The following is a 21,848-nucleotide window of genomic DNA, read 5'->3' on the forward strand; positions in this document are numbered from 1 at the left end:
GAATGGAATTAAAAATATAATTCAATTGTTTGATGTATTATTTGTAAAATTGGCGCAGTTCACTGATCATACTTACCTTGTTCCTTACTGAGGGTTCTTGGTCTAGGCATCCTCAAATTTTCAGTTGAACGCTGCCGTATTTACAATCATATTAACTGGCATCGGTGCTGGTAGTCATAGTGGCCTTCTGGACCACCTTGTTCTACTGCATTAAATGTTATTTATCCAAATTAGACCACACACACACAAATATCCCAAAAAGAAATTATGGACCATTACAATCTTAATGCCAAAAACCAAATTGGATAGCTTTACCAAAAACAAGTTAAGTACACAAACACAATAATCTAATTTTCAATACAAATGAAATAGTAAAAAGTGTTAACTGCAAATTTTTTACTTTCAGTGGATTATTGTACAGCAAGTCCTTGAAGCACAAGAACAAAATCCCCCCCCTATCAAGCACCATTTAAAGAAAATGTAATATAATGCTCATTTCAAATGCATTACATTTCGAAAAATGAAAACAGAAAATGATATAATTTTGCCCTTTCAGATACCACAGGCTCATTAAAGAAACTTATTATAATTAAAGCATGCATGATAATACGATCAAATCAAGATTTCTCATATAAAGCTACTCTCAGTCCAATCTGCCATAACACATATTTAATCCTTCATCTCCTCCAAAATCACCAATAAAAACAGCAAAAACATCAAGTATAAAACACTTCTTAGTGTTGCTGGCACTGTTGATGAAGTGAGTATATTTCTCAAAGTACACCTTTGCAAACTCTTCCATTACTTTCACAAGTGCAGCACAATAAAATTAATTACACATTTCATCCAAACAAAAACATACTTTTAACCTCTTAATGTGATAAAATATGCTAAACGTTACTTCAATACCTTAAATTCTTTCATAAAATATAACTTTACTGCCATAGGTTTGGCTTTTCTAATTTTAACCTTAATCTTTGCCTTTTCTATGTTCAGACACAAACAATGAAAACAATAAACATCAGTAAAGTTCCAACAGAAATGAAAACAATTACCCTTAAAGACTCAAGTGACTCAATCAAAATAACACTCTGAGAGAAACAGCACATGCAGAGGTTCGAGTAGGAGACTACATCAATATAACCCATGTAACTGTCAGCATATTCAATGGAGAAAGAATACCCACCACTTCAAGAAACAACACAATTAATGTAACTACTAATAAATAAAGTACACTTAAAAGTACTGTAAGGAATGTGGGACATACTTTAATCTATACACTCAACAGATCACATAGGTACCACTAGAAATGATCAACATTAAAGTAACTGGACTAGAAAACAGTACACCAGACAAATTCACCGTAATTACACACATTTTTAACAATGACAGATTTCAATCCATGGACATACCCTGTAACACACTCTTAGAATTCCTATTTATAAATCCAGAAATTGACAACGTGGATGACGTTATAATTAATAGTTTGTCATTTAAATGTGAAATAAACTTCTGTAATGGAAAAATATTACAAACAACAAAACCAATAGACTAACCTAACAACAAACGTTCATTGATACACCACTTTTGTTTTCCATTACAAAACACTTTTAAGACTATTACACAATGTAAGCATTTAAACAAACTCAATTATTATAGCAATATTACTGAACAGTCAATTACTATAATATTATATTTTTGAATGTACAAAAACAGTATATCATTATATTGGAATACATGTTTGAAAATGTTCTTACAATATAATCCTTACTGGCACAAGTCTCAGATATAAATTGTATAATGCTGAATAATAAAGTTTGTTAAGCAGAAAAAAAGTGCATAGCAATCTTTTAAAACTTTCAACCACCATATTACAGCCAAACCTATTGGATTTGCAGATGCTTGTTTGTTAGGGATTTCATTTGAACTTTAGTTAATTTAGCTTTTTTGTCCATAGGCATTTGAAATACCTGGTTATGCATGTAGAGTTATTTGGATCACGTTTGCCATTGAAGCACATACTGCTGATAAGAGTACCTTTTAAATTTGAATACAAATGCATCCACCACAATTCTTTTCATGAGTAGTTTTAAGGATTCTTCATTGCCATTTGAGTAGCGGCTGCGGACACTGGAATCAGTATTGCACATTCCATATTTTATACAGTGATTTAGGATCCAGGCCCTTGAACTGTACCTGACACCCTCTTATCCCCTTATGTGCTAAGGGTGTCTTTGTCCTGAATTTATATAACGAATCATTGTATGCTCCACCCACTCCCACAGTTAATTAATCACTGAGTACTGTAGTGAACAAAGTCCACCACCTAAACCCAGGCATCAGTTCAGAAAAACAGTAAACATTGAAAACATCCCCAAATGGGTGTTACGACAGACAGGGAATCAAAATCCTTTTTAATAAAGGAGTGAAGGTATTCTTCCTCTGAAGTATTCTTGACCCTGTGTGGCCAAATCATCCATTTTAAAGAATATTTTAATATGTTGAAAGCAAATCATTATGGTAGTAAACAGCCCATCAGAAATCTGTTAACAAACAAATAAAATATAGCCACATATGCTTAGATCAATCTATCCTTTGGCAGGGTGCTGACAAGACAAATTTAACTGCTAATGAAATATTCAGGCAAGCAGCCAATGATTGACGGGTATCACTCCATGTGCCAATATCTTACCTGCCATAGAAGGAGTCCAAAATGTGAACAATAGTTTTAAGGGGATGCTCAATATGTCACAGTGCCACCAGCAATATCAAGTCAGGGTACTGTATGAAACATTGGAGTGCTACTCAATATACCAGTGTGTGGCACAATGTAAAGGTTTGCAGCCAGCTCAGTATATGATGATACTGCTAAAAATGCCAGGCATGGTGCTCAGTATGACAGGGTAAAGTACAATAAGCTAGAGTGCTGCTCATTCAATAACCAGAATTCTTTGCTGCTGAAACAGGGTGTGTTTGTGTGTGGAGCGGACTTCCTTCTCGTGCTCCTTTGAACTCAACTACTTACAGGCACTGCGAGCTTGGCTCTTGTCTGCTCTGTTCCGCTTCCTGGTGGAGGCGGAGTTTGCACAGACCACGTGGGTGATCACGTGACCGGCAGCTCATTCAAAGCTGCGCTCGAGCCACCCTTGCGGCGTTAAGCCCGTGAGGGGTAAAGGGCGCTGGCTGTTGTGCGGCTGTTGGGAGCTGGCGGGGCTGAAGTTGTGAAACATTGCGCAGAGGTCAAATAAGGGTATAGTGTCCGTAACTATTCTTTGGGGGTACCTATTAAGCAGACAATCCGTATAGTATTTTATCATTAATTTTAAACAGATCGTTTTACATATCTGTATGGGATTGCTTTTATTCTTTTATCAGCATTTGTCATTTTAGTACTGCAGCGTGTTAAGGTATTCCTCTTTTAGTATTGTGATTATCATATGGTCATACAAGTGATTGAGTAGGCCAGTAATCATATAGTTTGGTAACTCTTCTGGGTCCCCATAATGGGAGTCACACTCAGAAGTATGGAACGTATCCCAGAGGAATATATAGTTCAGGGGGGTAGAGTCCCACCACAGGTGGTAATTTCCCTTCCACATCCTTCTCAAGTGACTCAAGTAGTTAACAAGGGCTCAGTTTCCTCTATGGTAGTAGACACTTTGGTAGTCCCTCAGGGAATTTCCACTCCTCCGGGTATAGAGGTCCCTGGGGATATTGGACCGGAGCAAACCAATCAAGTGGATTCAATGGCAGAGGTGGTGGGAGTTATAAATCGGGCTTTTTTAAACATTGAATCTAAGGTGAACTCTTTGGCAGATGAACCACTGGTGGTGGAGCGAGATTTAGTATCAGATATTTCTATATTAGCCCCACTGTTGACTCATGAGTTTTCCAGGAAAGTTCAAGGCCCAAGAGACCCTAAAAGAAAGGTTTCAACAACATCAGTCCCTATACCTAAAGAATGGGGTTATAAGGAGAAATTGTCACAGTACCAGTTTAGCCAAAAGCAAGAGAGGTAAACTGCTTGTGGGGATGAGGCCACCTCGCCAGAAATTCAGGTTAGTGAAGGTGTCAAACTAGGGGATGATGACTCTATAGTGGAGGACCCAGTGATCGAGGATGAAGCAATAGAGGCTGAGGAGATAAAAGAAGTCTCTCAACAGGACCAGCTACCCCCAGTAGATGAGTTATCATTCCCAGTCCTTTCTAGAATTATGGACTCCATGGATAGAGGCTACGACACATTGAACTATGAAATCTGGGAGCATAGGAAATCAATGAAGGAAGTATTGAGCAAAGTGCATCTATTGGAAGGCTTTATAATGGCAGCCTCAATCTTCAATACCCCAAGCCCGAAAAAGGTGGATAGTGAAGGGGCTGTGTTTGTACAAGGCGAGAGAATGGAAGTTAAAAATACGAAAACACGGGGGGAGAATGCTGAGTTACAGGGAGAAAGTCTTTTGGTGGTACCTGAGGTATCCGGAATAGTCCTCCCATCGGTATCAATGCTGGGGAAGGAACAGGTTCAGGATAAGAAGATGTTGAGTAGTAGCCCAAAGGTAAAAAAAACAAGTTATCCTAACAAGCTGAACTCACAGGAAAAAAAATCCAAAAACTGTAAGCTTCCACCCTCACAACAGAATAAAGGGTCACGGAAATTCCTCCGTAATCTAAGGTTGGCAGTGGACAAACATATGCAGATTGATAGAGACATACTAGATCAGAGAAAGAAATACTTTTTTATAAACAGGAAAGGGGGCAAAGTTAAGGAACTAATAAGGTTCAAGGAAGTCGATAGGGTTTCATCTGTGTTGGAAAATGTACAGGAGGGGGATAGTCCTTCTTTCGATCTAAGTAATATATCTGTTCATCCAGTAGATATGGAAGAGGAAGAGATTGAGAAGATTAAGGATCTAGAAGTCCCAAAAAATATTGAATTTGGAGCAGGTAAAGGAGCTGGCAAGTGTTGTAATTTGGAGGAAAGACTGTTGGTTCCACCGCATATAATAGCAGGAAGGGGATTGGTGAATCCTCTGGCGGAAGTCCCGGAAACAGGAATACCAACGGCACCTAAATTATATGCAATTTTTTCGAAACCTGTGGTGGTGAAGGTGGACTTGGGGAAGTTGCCTCCACCTAGGGTTTCCTTAACAGCGCCATTACCGACCCCAAGATTAATGGAGGAAGTGGGTCTGGGGATTCCAAAGAGTATGTTTTTGGATTCATTGAAGGGGGTGGGGGAAAGTACGGGGCGAATAAAATCGCCTAAAAAATGGAATTCGAGGCAAGCGTCCAATTTGCAAAAAATGATGCCAGATAACGGTGAGCTATGTATTTTCTTGAATCGGCTGTTCGAAAGTTCAAATAGATATCCCTTAAATAGACATTATATCCTGGATTTGATGCAGGAAATTCCAAATCTGAAATTGATATCGTCAGGAGACATTAAGACGGTAGAATTTGTCTACGATGATTGTCTAGATACTGTAAGACTTCATTTAAGGTCACACCTAACAAGGGAAATAATAATGGGGGAAACAGAGCGTTTCCTAGCCCTAGGTTTTGAAGTTACAGATACAGGGCCCTCAATATTGTCAACTCTGGCTCCCATTTATCAGGCAAAGAAGGGTATGATACAAGATGAAAGAGAACGATACAACAAGGAGATCTATAGTTCCAGAGGGTATACACAAGCTCCTATTGGTAGAGGGGTAAATCAAGGAAGGGAGGAAAAGCGTTTCCAACATACATGATGGTCTAATTGGTCATTAATTACATGGAATTCGAGAGGGTTCAAGAACATCATGAATAATCATGAACTTTTCTCGAATTTTGATATAATCTGTTTGCAGGAAACTTTTTTGCTAGACACACCTATGATAGATGGATTTAATACAATCTACGTTAAGGCCCGCCGGGGAGTAAAGGGTAGGCCATTTGGTGGACTATTAACAGCAGTTAAACGTTCTTTGGGACTTTCCATGCAGGTAATTGATGTAGACAGGTCCGACATCCTGATTGTACTCTTAGAATGGCAGGAAGATGGTGAGTGTCTCGTAAGCAAATGTTTTTTGGTAAATGTTTATTTCAGTCCCCTAAAAGACAAACTGGAAGAAGCCTTGACAGCAATTTCTTTTACATTAATGGGTGAATTCCCGGATGATGGGGCTTCAGTGATAATCGTTGGAGACTTTAATGCAGAATGCTTAGAAGAGAATTGGTATTTAGAGAATAATAGAAAGTTTGTCTGTAAGGAATCCCGGGAGAGAGGAAAGAGGATTATCCAGGAATTTGAGGTGTGGAACCTTAGTATTATTAATGGTAATATACAGATGGATATTCCGCCAGCTTTTACATGGCAGAATGGGTTGTGGAAATCAACAATAGACTATATTTTCACTTCCCATGATCTAGCCATAAGAGGAGTATCCCTGGAAGTAAAATCTCTGATATGGAGTGATCATTCCCTTTTGGAATTTAAATTGTTCAGTCCGACAAAACATGTTGAAACTGACATTGTGGGAGTGGAAATAAATTCAGGAAAGAACGAGGTCAAGTGGATTCCTAGGATTGCATCAGCATTCTTGTCTGAAATTGCAAACTTACCAGTAAATAAGTTGGCCCGTCTATGTACAGCGGAGGGATTCCCTACGATTGTGAGGGAGTTGTTAGGTAGAACCCAGATGGTGGCAAGGAGGAAGGGTTCCCACTCTTTTGATGTAGAAGTCCACGCACATAAAAAGGAACTACACCGAGAGGTGAGGCATCTCAAGAAATCTGCACCTCCAGGCTACATGGAAAAGGTGCGGATTCTAAAACAATCACACAGGAACTGGGTAAAAGGTAGAAAGTTTTTGCTATGCATTAAGGATGCCGAGAGAATGCTGGCTTGTATGCTAGGGAATAGGCCAGGAATATTTTGGGACCTAATTAAACCAAAAGGTACACAAGATTATCTTCAGGCACATGCGGTCAGTGACATTGTTTGGGTGAAACATTTCACTGATTTGTACAGGGTGGAAGGTTTGGACCAATCAGTCACCTGGGTAAAGGCGGATTGGAAGGGTGCTCTAGAATGGGACTTGGAGGATATAAAGAACTTGATAAAGAAAAGCAAGCCCTCAAACGCACCGGGACCAGACGGTCTTTCTAATCTGACCTATAAAGGTAACTTAGTAGTATGGTCACAGGTACTGTCTGCCTTATTTTCGGACATTCTGGCTAACAATTCGTTCCCCTCTACCTGGTCAGCAGCAACCTTAATCCTGATCTTTAAAGGCGGGGATAGGTCTTCTCCACTTTATTATAGACCTATATCCTTTTGGATGCTTCAAACAAAATATTCGCGAAAATGCTGCTGAAAGCTTTGCAAAAATGGGCGGTGGAATCTGATTCCCTAGATGTTTTTCAGTCAGGTTTTCGGCAAGAGCTGAGTACATCCACTAATTGTATGGTGTTAGATTTATTAGCACACCAAGCAAAGGTCCAAGCACGGCCAGTATTTTTCGCTTTTTTAGATATCAGTAAAGCGTTTGACATGGTTAATATGGCTTTTTTGTGGAAAAAACTATATGATAGGGGGTGTCCGGTAGCTCTGTTGAGTATTTTGGTGGCTCTCCATACAAATAAAAGGATTAGAGTAAGGTTCGATGAATTAGGGAATTATTCCCCCTGGATACAGACAAATAGGGGTTTAAGACAGGGGTGTGTTTTGGCACCCTTTCTCTTTTGCCTGTATTTACTGGGAATAGGAGGTTATATGGAACTTGTAAAAACTTTCCCTCCAAGATTGGGTGCTATGGTTGTCCAATAATTGCTTTATGCAGATGACATTGTTATATGTGACCTCACAGCTATTGGGCTCCAAAGAGCATTAGTAGCCGTGGAGGGGTTTCTAGAGAAACTAGACTTAACATTAAACACTGCAAAATCAAAGGTTCTGGTGTTGAAGGGGGGTAGGAAAAGTTGTAAAATAATGCCCTGGTACTTGAAAAATGGTAAGCTAGAAGTTGTAAATAAATTTGTATACTTAGGGCTGGTAATTTATGACAAGCTCTCAGGTCCTGAATTACAGGAAGACTTAAGGGTAAAATTTGCAGGGACAGGTGTACAACTCCGAATTTGCGATGGGCAATTCGGTAGATACTCTCTTTTACCAGCCCTAAAGTTATACAAACAACAGTTAATCCCAAAATTAATTTATGGGGCCCAAACTCGGAGTCAGCTGATTAACTGGTCACAATTAGAGGGGGCATTATGGAAAGGTCTGCTTCAACTCCCGCAGTCAGTTCCTTTAGCAGGGATTTTGTTTGAATTAGGTCTGTTACCTATAAAGACTATGGTGGATTGGGGTAAGCTTCAGTTGTTGGTAAAAATACTGAACCCTCCAGGGGCGTCAATATATGAACAGTTAAACCTGGTAAGAGTTCAAGGTGGATGTAGGGTTCCTGGGGACTGGGTTTTGAATTGTCAATTGATGCTTCAACAGGCAAATATTCCAATGGAGGAATTGGAGCTGACACCGAAGGTCGCCAAGTTAAGATGGTGTAGATATGTATGGTCTAACCTGAGAACCGACATAATGGAGTATGAATGCTTTGGGGATCACTTTCTTTGGTCATGTAAAAGTTTTAATACTCCAGCTCCTTACCTTGAAAAACATCCGTCGAGATCCTTTAGGACACAAGTGCTAAGACTAAGGTTGAATTTGTTACAAACAAAAGAAGTTTTGGGCCGCCGTGTGAAAATTCCACAAGAACAGAGATTATGTCGGCATTGTAACAAAAATATTGAGACGCTAAAGCACTTGTGTGTGACTTTCCCTAAGCTGGAGGTCTTGCGGTCTTGTTTTTCAGCAGGCTTGGTTTTCTCTTCTGAGAATGAATTATGGAGGAGGATATTGAACTGTAATGAATTAAGCTTGACCATACATGTTTTAGAATTTTTAAGGAAAGCTGCAGTAATTTTATAAATGTTGGATATATGTACATTGAATTGTGTATTTTTGTATATGTGTTAAAAGTACTGTGGTACTGTAGAACACAATAAAATAAATAAAATAAATAAATAACCAGAATGATGTACAGGTTGTTGGCTTTTACTATGGCTGCCAGCAACTCAGTATGAGCCGCTTTCATGAGTGCTATCCATGCAATTTTGACCAGTATTGTGATTTATGGGCTGGCTGCACCCTGTTACATTGTGCCATGTCATGCAAGTTATATTGTATGAATGTTAACAATATCTCAGTGTGCTTCTCAAAATGCCTGGGGTAATGCACAAACTTCCAGTAGTGCTGCTCAATGTACATCAGGTGAAGTACTACTTTATGAATGAATTGTTCATGCTAAGTAGAAAGAAATGAGGGTAGGAATAGTCTCCTGTGAAAAAGAACAGCAAAATTACCCAAGTCCTGAAATCCAGTGTTAATACCCCTAATTGTATTTATGTGATCTGCCTTATTGGAAGTATAGCACATCTTTTGTATGCAATAAACAAATGAATCAATGACATCTTGAAATCTCCCAAACAATTTCTTTGAAAAAATGAATTGTACCATTACACACTTTCCCGCTGAGTCAGTTGTTGCATGATTAATCTACCATAAATCAACCAAACAAGAGAAAATGTACTAGCACTTTACACATATATGTACTTTCCAAAACTCTAGCATGCACTTTGGCAATTTGGCATATGAAACAAAAAGATTATTGAGAAAATAAATATAACTGGTATAGTGGAAAAAAGAGACAGCAAAACAAAGATGTAGAAAACAACTTGTCTAAGGTCTTCCCATCTATGGACTGATCACTCTAATCTGCAGGCATACAAAAACCATGAGTTAGTGGAATATTGAGGCTTCCAAAATAATGCACAGTGCAAGGATCCAGCAGCAGTGCACTCTCCAGTGTGGAGTGGAGGATGGTTAAGACACAAGACATTGAATACAGACAGTGCACAGTTCTTTATGTCTGAGTTATTCAGACAGAAGCACAGTGATATAAGTAAATTGTATTATTTACAAAACTATATACTGCAAGACATCAAATCCATGCTTTTGTGTAGCCTCATTTTATCACATGCTGTCACTTAATACAAAAAAGAGGAAATGTCCGACCGATGTTATTGTTAGTAGTTCAACATTGTTTACATAATAGAATGCAGCTTCTGCACAACATTTATAATTCAGTACAGGTACCAATAATGCTATAACGTACCTTGAAATGTATCCACCATTCTAAAAAACGCAAGCGAGAAAGACGATTTCCCACTGCCTGTTCTTCCACATATTCCAATCTGTAAATGAATGATCCAACAAGACATTCATGTTAGCAGTATATACCACTCAACAATTAAATATATTAGTAATATTAGCACCAGAGAAGAACATTCAGACACAGTAAGGCGAGCCAATCATCTTCTTTGGAATGCAGGCATCAACAATATGTTTACTCACATAACCAAGAAAACTGATGGAGTTTCACTGCGCATTTGTTACTCTGTATAACAGAAATGTCAGACATTGCATGCAGCTGCTATGAGCATAATCCAGCATAAACAAACGTGTCCTGGACCCATATAGAATCTCCAAAATAAGTGTCTACATGTGGTCAGAGAGGTTGACATTGCGAATTGAGGTGGGGATAGCCTGGATGTGTACATTATTACACCAATGGCAATTGCTTACCTAAGACTGGCATTTCATCAATCAATTGATGGATCAATACAAATCTTTATTGTGGTAAAAATACCAGACAAGTGACACAAGTAACAACACACATAAAACAATACACTTAAAAAAGAAACCTCACCGTTCACTATTTCAAAAGCTTTATAGCTCATACAGTTTAGAACAATCCTAAAATAAACAATTTGCCCCAAACTGTAATGGGGACCCAAATTGGCCCACATTGTAAAGAGGGTTAGAAATAAAGCGTACAGGTTTAACAACATTATTTGCTGTGATACTAAATGCTATTTTTAAGTATAGTTGGTGATGAAATGCATCCACAATCAAAATTCTGTCCATAATTGTTAGTTTCAGATAATATAATCCAAACCATATTTGTATACATGAAATTGCATGTAAAATATCAGGTGATGAAAAAAAGAGTATAACATTTTTGAGAGGTCCGTTGAGCATAATCTAGACAATTGACATATGAGGTGAGATCCTTCGAAGTCATCATCATAATCTATGGTAGAAAGCATTAGAGACTCCAGCATACCCGAGGATCATTAACCATTGCAGTGTAAAAATAGGCTAAATCACAATTATCATATTTTAAAGCTTTTAGCAGTGGGATTAAAAACCTATTATGAGACAGTGGCTACCATTTACCTCTACTGTAGTCTCATCACAATGACAGGGAGTAACCAACATTTAATGCCACCTTATTCTATTACCTGCCAGCAGTAATTGGTTACATTGTTATATTGCAACTTTGTTATGTATTACATGTATAATGAGTTGAAATATTGCTAGCACATCACATTATAGATTGCGTTAAGTGTAAGTAAATTCTTACACATGATTTGGTTAGCTCAATTTTATACAATTTGTCTCTTCTTTTTCTAGTTTGAGCTAAGTAATGTCTTAGCATTTGAGGTTACACTTGATGGGTCCTCAAGAGAGTGGAGAAAAAAACAATGTTATTTCAGAGATAAATCTACATTTTTAATCCAGTTTAGCTTTTGTCTGTCATCTAAGGGTATTAGGAAATAATGTCCCCATACATAAAGTCCCCATACATAATGTCACCAGGAAATTCCATTGGCAACATTATATATGGTGACATTATGTATGGGGACGGGTTGCAGGGATATCCCCTGCTCACCCTGAAAAAAAGAAAAAAAGAAACAGGGGCTGCAGGTGTGTCCCCCGCATATTCAATGTAATAATGTCTATGCAGAAAACGTCAACTTTCTTGCTAGGGGATATTTGTGTGGGGCCATTATTACATGGAACCATTCTAAGACTAACAAATCCTTCTAGATCAGTTGAGTGAACGTTGCTTTCTGATTAGGCCATACTGAGAACCATTGTAGGGACCATGAGCAAAGAAGAAGTTATCAGTTGTAGATATTTGCTAGGAAGGCAAGTTCAGTGGCAGTTGAAGCTACAAAGTAACACCTAGCAGGGATTTTAGGGATTTGTGTTGTAACTTTGCTATATTGGTTAGTGAACAGAACTCCAACAGACCCGTGGCACTTTCGACTACAATTTGGCTTGATAAACTTTCTTTTTCTTCTCGTTATAAAAGACCACTTGAGATTATGCAGTGCTAATGGTCATATGTCTTAAATTCAAACATTTTGTATAAAGATTAATTTGCATCTATAATGAGAATGAAGTTTGTCAATCAGAACACCATAATTTGCATATGTTAAAACTGGTGTCACCTTGCCAGATTCAATAGCTAAACTTCTAGTCCATTTAAATACTTATTAAAGGAGAGCAATCCCATAAAACAACCTTGTTTCACCTCTGTTTGAGTAGCCATTGTTCCCATAAAAGATAGATTCTATGAAGTTTGTGTATAATCGCATTAATAAGTATTAATAAAAAGAAAATGGGTTCTTAAATCGCTCTTCATGCCGGAGCCCAGCCTCTAAGTGCAGGACAGGGTTTCGAAAGCTAGTTGTCCTGACCTGCAAAGTCAAAGAAGACAATCCATAGTTGTTCACAAACGGCTTTATCAAATGTCCTTAATAGAACCATGAATGAAGTCAAAATGACTCCAAAATATTTCTCTATATTCACTGCCATATTTAGAAAGTGCTCGATTGTTCCCAGCAACAATCAGAAACCCAGCTGGTTGCTTGACAAAATATTCTTGTCCTTGGTCAAAACAGTTAAATGATTCAATGTAACCTTTACCATTATTTTCAAATATATATTACTATGTGCTGCGGGTTGTTAACATTTGGTTAAGATCCTTGCCCTTTTTAAATATGGAAACTATGTCAATTACAAGTCATGTAGTAGACAGAAACCTGCCTTTGACATTTAAGAGTAACAGGACCCACAGGTTAATAGTCAATAGAGGTCACCCAGCACACCTTCGGGTCCGGGTGTACTCAGAGGCTTAGTTACATCCACAAATGAATTTACTTGAATATCATCTGAGAAGCTGTGCAAGCTGGGGAGAGATTCGGTTTCAGTATATCATCAACACTATGTGCACTAGATACCCTCCTACAGTGATCACAGAATTCCTGCCCCTTGATATTGCCATTCATAGCATCATCTACACAATTCTCCGTGGAGGCAGTTGCTACCATCTGACAGAATTGCCTGGGGTTTTTACTAAACCAGTAGGAGGTGATTTTCCTGTCTGATTTCTATCTCCCACTTGTTTTAGCACATGCCACAGTATTATGATTGCTCACACTTTTATATTGTAAGACGGTCCCCAAAATTTCAATTCCTTCACACCAATCTCAGAAATGTCATGTTAACTATTGATTGCAGCAATAAGAAGAGAACGATTATGTGCACTTTGCAGCCATTCCTTTCTTATTGATTTCTGTACTACCAAATAAGGATGTCAAAACATGGTGCAGATGTAGTACAAAAACAGTTTGCATACATTTGTCAACAAACTTGATAAGGTCCTTTGATTGATTGATATTCGAGATTTGGAAATCGTCATTCAGGTATGGGTCAAATTGGAATTCAGCTTTTAAGGGTGGGGATACCATTATAATCAACACCCACACCTTTGACATATCCCTTACTAAGGGCAGAGCTGGAATAAACAATGTCACAAACACAGATCTGTAAAGGGGTTATGGCCAAGGTTTCCTGCAGCAACATTATGTTGTAAAAGGCAATAAAGGTCCATCAGTCTGGGTAAAACACTTTAGGGGCTACACCAGCCATGTTCCATGTCAGGGTGGCCAATCCCCAATCATTACAGTGTGGCTTAAATCAGGCTCTGATGTAAAAGTATTGATTCAATCAATGTTAGACCCTTGTAAGGTCTGACAAATATAGGTTGTCAAACCAATTGCTGCATTTCCTCTGGTTGTCAACAATGGTAGCTTGATAGTGGTTGGGGGCAGTCAATGAATACAACTGTAGCACGCCCCTTTATAGTAGGTGTGACCTTACAATAGCATGAACAACCAGAACAGGAGAGATTTGCATTTACCTCAGTTACTAACTTAGATATGAGAGTTTTGTTGACTACAATGCGACCCATTTTATGCGCCGAAAACATCCTCCCCCACAGGATGATATTGGATCACCAAGAACTGTTTGTTCCATTCTTTACCCACATGGTCAATGCCTCTTTCAGAGACAGCTACGCAAATCTATTAAAATCGCGTCAGTTACCCCATTGCTAAAAAAAGCAGGTTTGGACCCGAAAGATCGAACTAACCTTAGACCAATCACAAATTGCCACTTTCTTTTCAAAATCCTTGATAAATGTGCTATAGGGCAACTTCAGCGCTTAGTGGAAGATGAAAACATCCTGCACAAACAACAATCAGGTTTCAGGCAAGCCCATTGAACAGAGACAGCACTTATGGACTTACAGATCCACATGTTGACTATAATGGATGAAGGAAAAGCTGGTGTGATCATGTTGCTTGACTTTTCTGCTGCTTATGATTTTCTGGACCACGACAACTGCAAGCTCTCAAGCAGGCAGGAAATTGCTTAAAGGGGGCAGTCGATTGGATTAACTCCTTCCGTGCCAACCGAATGTCCAATATCCACTGGGGAAATGCTTTCTCATCCCTGGCTCTGATTAGTTGTGGAGTACCACAGGGTGCCAGTCTGTCACCTGTGCTCTTTAATCTATACCTCTGACCTCTCCGCTCCCTATTGGAGGGCACAGACACAGTCTTTACTAACTACGCTGATGACACTCAGCTGGTCCTAGAGCTGAGCGGCAACTACTCTCAGGACTCCAGTAAAATCTCAGGCCTTAACAACATCATTGAGGCAGTAAAACAGAACTCCTTATTTTTGGCTCCTGGCAGTCTCATGCTAAGATGAGCACAGATTTCAACACCTTTACTATTAAGAACAACACTATCCCAGTCCTAGGCAAAATGAAAACCTTAGGCATCTCTTTGGAATCCTCAATGAGCGCCGAAGCCCATGTCAATCTAATAAACACAAATTGTCAGTATCATCTATGCTGCTTAGACACATCAGGACTGTGATCAGCGAAGAGAACTGTGCCACAAATGTCCGAGCCACTATACTCTCTAGGCTGCACTATGGCAATGCGCTCCTAAAAGGGGCAAATTCTGCTTGTCTGGCTAAATGTCAGACAATCCAGAACAGTGCCATGTGCATCATTAAAAACATAACAAGAGGAGTACACATCTCGGCCAGTAGAAGGGATCTACATTAGCTGAAGGTGGAGGACCAGATTGCCTTCAAAGCTAGCACAATGGTACACAGCTGCCTCATTGGCACAGCATCTACTTTACATGAAAACAATAATCTGTCCATACATTCCTGGCCGTCACTGCGTTCAGGAAGCCAGGGCAAGATCAACAGCATTGCCCACAAACGGTCCAACAGCCTGGGGTGATCCATCCCTGTTAGACCGGCGAAGATCTGCAACAAACTCTCAACCGCTCTATGATTGGAACGAAATAAGATGAAGTTCCACTGTGCGTTAAAAACTGCCCTTTTTAAGTAATCTCTAGGAAAGACTGTTGGCCCCTCCTATTTCTGTGCGCCCAGTGTCACTTTTGTTTGTCTCCTGTCTTCATGTTGGCACCAAGATGCCCGCGGGCTTCGGTGCCTTATAAATCTATAAATACAATTTGTTTTAAATGGTGATGCTGTCTCCAAGGATCCATAATGGGGATTGCATTCAGATTATCCAGAATCTTCAAGCGGCAGAGTCAATCTATATTATCCAGATAATCAATCTGCCCAGTACACCGAATCTGTTGGTGGCATTAATGCCCATTTGGGCAGAGAATCGTTGTAGATCCAGCAGTGTGGTCATATTCTCTATCAATTGACAGGGGAGGGTTATGAAAATATCCTAAAATGACAATTGTATCTGGGGAATTAGAATATGAGCCAGCCAACTGAAATAAGCATTTGACAATATGAGGTGCCCCCATAGTCTGAACAATGCAGACCCCTTTACAGTTTTTCATAGTAGGGTCCAACCAGGGAACTCTATTAGCCATTCACAAGTCAGTAGATTAATACATGAGTAATCCTTAGTGATGGTGAACCAATAAACATTTTTTATTTCAAAGGGACGTGGTCTCCTGTACCATCATAGGATTAATTACAGAGACATTTTGGGAAACTAATTTATAAGGGCTACAGGGAGGTGGTAGATTAAAGTCAATGGGCCTCATTACGAGGAGGGCGGTAAGGGGTTAACAGCGCCGGTAAAGGTGCCAGAGCCATTAACCCCTTACAGCCGCATTACGGGGTCCGCTCGCGGGACCCGCTCAGGACGTCTGGTTTTACCAGATGTCCTGAGCGGGTCCCGCGAGCGGCCCAGCATGCTAAGAATGGGCGCGTGATTAACGGGCCTGTTGTTAGCATGCTCCCCATTCCCATTGAGCCCTATGGGGGCTCGAATGGGAATGGGGATGGAACGGGTCCGGGTTCCCTGAATGGGCAAATACCGGGCCCTCCAAGGTCAGAATGGCCCGGTATTTCCCCATTCAGGGAACCCGGACCCGGACCCTGGGTTTGGGGGTTGCCATGCCCTTATTAAGGGCATGGCTACCTCCAAACTCGTAATGGTGCCCAATCTGTTTATTCTGTTGATGTTTCAAATGGAGAGCTTTGAAGCAATACTTGTGTACCCTGTGGGAGTTCAGAATTGGGGGGAATTACTTGTTCCACTGGAATATTAGTCGGGCATTATTCAAGCCGTTAAGAAAAGTATGGGGGCAATATTCAAATGACTACACAGGTTGGTTAGCTTTCTTATAATGTTTCATTTCTAGGGTGCCCCACATCATTTGTTAGTAGTTCAGTTCTAGAATGGCCCAGGCTGTTTTCAAAGGAGGGATTTGTGTTGGCACTCACAAACAACATAAACTGATGTCGATGGTGCCTAGAGGGTGAAGAATCCCCTAACTGAGCCCCCAATTCCGGCAGCCTATCTGCCAGGAGCCTTCGAGAGCTATCCATTGTCATCACTGTTTAAATACGAGCGTACTAGCAACCTTATCATCGAAGTATATAAACCGACATTCCTTATGGCTAATCAATGCCTTCCTGCTGCCCGAGGAAGGCACATGTGAAATGAAATGTGGCTTAGTCCAGATGGGTGACAGGAACTTTGCACCCAGATATTCTCATGTTCCCTGAAACTTTCACCTTTACATGCTCTGGACCAGAATCCAATAAGGATGAGGCATTGGGCATCTATTCTGAATCAACGTCGCTGGCGTAGGAGAAAGCCCAGTCAAAAGCCTCTGTGCCCCAACTATTTAAGGCACAGATCGCAGTACCCAATTTTTGTGATTGTCCTCATCAATCGCACTCTTCTTCAAGATTAGTATTATATTTCTTCTTTAAAAGTCTAGCATAATAATTGGGTTGGCAGTTTTTTCCGTGTAAACACTTTTTGTAGGGTTTACTCAAGTTCCGGCAAATAAAAATAAATAATCCAATTTAACAGTAATGGGGATAATTCAAAAATATATAACTGTACCAAATAAAATTGAACAGTTTGGCAATCCACAGTCATTATGAAACCTATCACACCAAGGTCCTAACCGGCAACAACCAGAACAAAATCCAGTGTTAATACTCTCTGTAGCATAGATAAGGGCTGCCTGGGCCTCCCCGGCGTTCCATCTAAAACTTTGGCAGTGAACACAGTCAACAAGGACAGGTCGCAGTTCCAGGGCACAGATCACAGAATTTCAATCCAGAATCTGACCACTTAAGTTGCAGTAATAGTAATCCTTGACTGTCTTAAAATCGTCTCAGCCCTCTTAAAAAGTCAGTAATACGGGAACAACTGATAGAAGAATGTGAAGGGTTACTGGGAGGAGTTGGAGAATGCTAAATAATCAGACAAGCAGATAGATACAAAATAAACCAACAGCGATGAGGTTATTGATCTTTGGGTTTTTTAAAAACAACAACAAAGGTTGTTAGTAAGTGTAAGGCATGAGCAGAGAGTCCACGCATTTTGCAGGCCCTTAGTTCTAACACACACATACATCCTATTAGTTCTTGCTTGAAGTATTTCAAGCTGTGCAGGCAACAGGTCAGTGAAACCCCCTCCTCACCTCAAGCAAATATAAGCCCAATTAAGGTAAACAGGAGTCTCTGCTCCCCATTCACTGTGCCTCAACAACAGATCTGTAGCTTTAAACTCCACAACATAAACAAAGTTCCATTAAGCTATTCTGGTCCCTCTAGAAGATCGTAGACATGTTAAAGACTCAAATTCACATTCCAGGCTGCCTCATGCAAACAACAGGCTGGTCGAAATTACTCCAACATCCTTCGGGTTACGTGAGTACAGTGGCATCCCGACAGATGCAAGTCCAGGAGAAGAGAAGACAGACTTTGATCACCTTCATCCGTGGTTCAGCAGTTGGAAAGCCCCTCCATGCTGAGCCGAGCTGCATTGCCTGAACTGGCCCAATTTCTGAAGTCATTGACATTTTCGTTCTCCTGATCACACACTCAGGACTCCTCTTGGTTGTTGAAATGTTCTTCAAGCCTATTTTCCATGTTGCTCATCCTCTGTTACAAAGAGTTAACATTGTGGCAGAGAGCCACCAACTTTCTTGAAAGATCCTCTGGAAGGGTCTAGATGGTAGCCTTTATTTTGAGGGCTGTTTAAATAATCACATTAGTATGTCCTATTTTCTTTTGCAACTGATCGACAAACTAATCAGGATTCTGCAGGAAGGGCCACATGTCCCTTCTCACCACCGATGTGCCACTGGGAGACACTGTATTGATGGAGCAGGTTCTTAACATTCTGGTTGCACTTAGATGTGTGTGCCACCATAGCAAGGAGTCCAAATTCTGTAGCGCTGATCCTCTCTCTGTATACGTCAGATATATACTCAACATACCAATGTGGCCTGAGCGGACATTGTTACAGGATTTAGAAGCCAATATATGCAAATATGTGTGGCACTCCGGGGCAGTGCGCTTGAAATGGAGTACACTGTCGCAATCATATGACAGGGGAGGGTTCACTGCTCCGGACCTCGGCCTGTACTGGATACGGGCACAGGTGAAATTTGCCGAATTTTGGAAATCTGAAGAACCACCCTTCCCTCACACATGCTTAGAGAAACACTCAGCAGTGGGTAGAGACCTGCGCTCATTGAGCTTTCCTGCTCCATTAACTAACAGCTGCGGATTCGACCCCACTAGCACCACTGCACTTGCCTGCAGCAAACGATGGAAAATGGTTGGCGCAACCGTTCCATACCATAGAAATACTCCCCCGTGGGATTGTATTCCCGATCTGTCACTAACGGACTCGGGCTTGCATAAAATCAGGTCACGGCACGGGTTCCATACACTGGAGTCCATATACCCAGGGGGCAGCTTCATCCAGCCGAGTGGCACCCCAATGCTTTCTTGCCACACTTCATCACAATGGTTACCATATGCAGGCCTGCGTAAAGCATGCAAATAAAAGTGGGGGGACTTCCCAGTGGAGCCAGCTGATGACACACTATTAGAATACGTCCTGACTGCACATTGCAATCGGGCCTGGTGTCGTCAATATATCCGATTGTTTAGGACCAACGGGAAGTACCACAGTATAATGCCCGCTCCAGGTGGGCCTCTGATCTGAAGATAGACATCACTGATGACCTCTGGTCAAGCATGTGCGCACAGACACACACAATCTCATATAATTCTAAATTTCAATTGATACATCTGAAAGTGTTACACAGGTCTCACTGCACGCCATCTAGACTACGCAAGTTCTCAAATGAATGCACTGGGGCGTTCCCTCAATGCAACTTTCCACTTGCCAAATACTTTCACATGTTGTGGGACTGGCTGAAATTACAACCTTTTTGGGGTGATGTATGCACCGTTGTGTCGGAAATGGTGGGTCGAGAGGTTCTCACTCCCCCTCTGCCCTGCCTGTTTTATATGTTCGACACTCCCCTGGGCAGTATGTACCAACTGGTAAAACTGTGTCTCCTCCTGGCTAAAAGATGAATTTTACTGAAATGGACAAGCGCGAATCCTCCTAACGAGGACCACTGATTGAAAGACGTTATATGGGCCAACGACATGGAGGAGCGTTGGGCGCTGATGCAACCGCCAGGACTCCGTCCAGGAAACATTTGGGGGCCACTCACGGTATATCTCTTGCGCGCAACTTCAACTGTTGATTTGAATTCAGACCCTTGATTGTGTTGCTTTATGTATCTACCTACTGTTAAGATTTGTTGAATGCACGTCCGGGGTCGCTCCTGGGGGTCCCCTCTCCCGATGGTGCCTCCCCTGGCCCCGGCTCCTGTTGTACCCCACTCTGGTCCTTGCAGACTCACTGCTGATAAAGAAAGGTTTTCAAAAAAGAAACCCAGTTCCTCCTGTGGACTCAAATATATGAACATTGCATAGGCACAGCCTTAGGTGACTTTACTATTCTGTATAGCAAGTACATGTTTACTTTTAGTGATACATTAGTACACATACACAGATCAAAATTAAGCACCCGGTTTTCTGTTTTTACTGATTTTTACCCATAAATACAGATGTAATCATTCCGTTTCCTTTCTGTATTTATTTGTAGAAAAATGGAGAAAAGCAAAAATACATGTGTCTCGGTGGCTGTGAAAAGTAACACAATGAAGAGGCAAGGGGTACGGGGATGTTGTATGCCTCCACCACAAGCAGCAGCTGTTTGTTTTTAAGGGAAGCATTGAGGTTGGCTTGATGGGCATGAACCAAGCTCTGTGAGCTTCCACATTCCAGGCATCAAAACACTGCATTTTTAATTTGAATACATGCAGAAAATTGCGAGTTGAACATTATTTTACAGAGGAAATATACTTGTGGATACGCACAGATCAAATAAATACAAAATAAATATGGATCGATACAGATGGAAATGTTGAAAAAAAGAACTACCATAAAACCGAGAGCCTCAATTAAAAGCTAGTCTCACACTGCAGTTTATACGCTTTATCATGCAGCCAGATAATAGAAGCGTGCGATAGTTACTGCACTGGGTTGAATGCACATAACAGGAGGTCGTGCCCTTTCTAGATGTGGCGTCTGCTAGCTCACCTTCTGGCCGGGACATATGTGTGCGTTCACGTGCTTCAGGACTGGCTTGAGGGAGCTGTCGTAGCGCACACTCAGGTTCTGGATTTGGATTTCTCCGCTGTCAGGCCAGTTCGGGGGAATCTGTGACGGGGCTGCGCCCAGAGAGAAAGAATACCGGTTAATGAATTGCGCCATGAGTAATTTATGTCCATTTAATCGTGGGTCATTAAACATTTAGCAGGCTCTTTTCTCTGCAGCTTGGGTTTCACACTCACAGAGAAGCCCTTTGCAATTTTCGGTCTCGGTTTTCAGCAGGCCATTAATTCGTTTCACCGCGCCCAGCTGGATCTCCATGTCTGCCAGGTTGCGGACCATCCAGTTTAAGTAGTTGGACACCTAGGCGGATTAACAGAAGACGTGCATTGCTTTCCACACACAACACATTACAGACTTGTTACAAAGACTGACGTAATTTGATAATTGATTGGAATTCAGCGTCGACACACATGACTTTTAGCACATCAAAAAACTTACACGAGTGATTAATATAAAAAAAAGCCCACCTAGGAATTATTGGGATGTAAAGAGTATGTAGCGAAATATTGAAAAAGAACTCGTTTTACCG

At 40.7% G+C, this 21,848-nt stretch overlaps 1 protein-coding gene across 1 annotated transcript in view; it reads right to left on the reverse strand.

Moving 5' to 3' along the window:
- The window catches only part of ABCC8 (ATP binding cassette subfamily C member 8), a 1,583,626-nt gene that overhangs the window by 110,813 nt on the left and 1,450,965 nt on the right, over positions 1 to 21,848 (reverse strand). Inside the window, exons 34-36 of the mRNA XM_069623778.1 lie at positions 21,499 to 21,619; positions 21,245 to 21,375; positions 10,218 to 10,296 (exon numbers count right to left, since the gene is read on the reverse strand). Coding sequence (XP_069479879.1) covers positions 10,218 to 10,296; positions 21,245 to 21,375; positions 21,499 to 21,619 — 331 coding nt within the window. The remainder of the gene's footprint in view (positions 1 to 10,217; positions 10,297 to 21,244; positions 21,376 to 21,498; positions 21,620 to 21,848) is intronic.

Source organism: Ambystoma mexicanum, chromosome 11 (genome assembly GCF_040938575.1).
Source record: "Ambystoma mexicanum isolate Mex_15411 chromosome 11, UKY_AmexF1_1, whole genome shotgun sequence".
NCBI lineage: Eukaryota > Metazoa > Chordata > Amphibia > Caudata > Ambystomatidae > Ambystoma > Ambystoma mexicanum.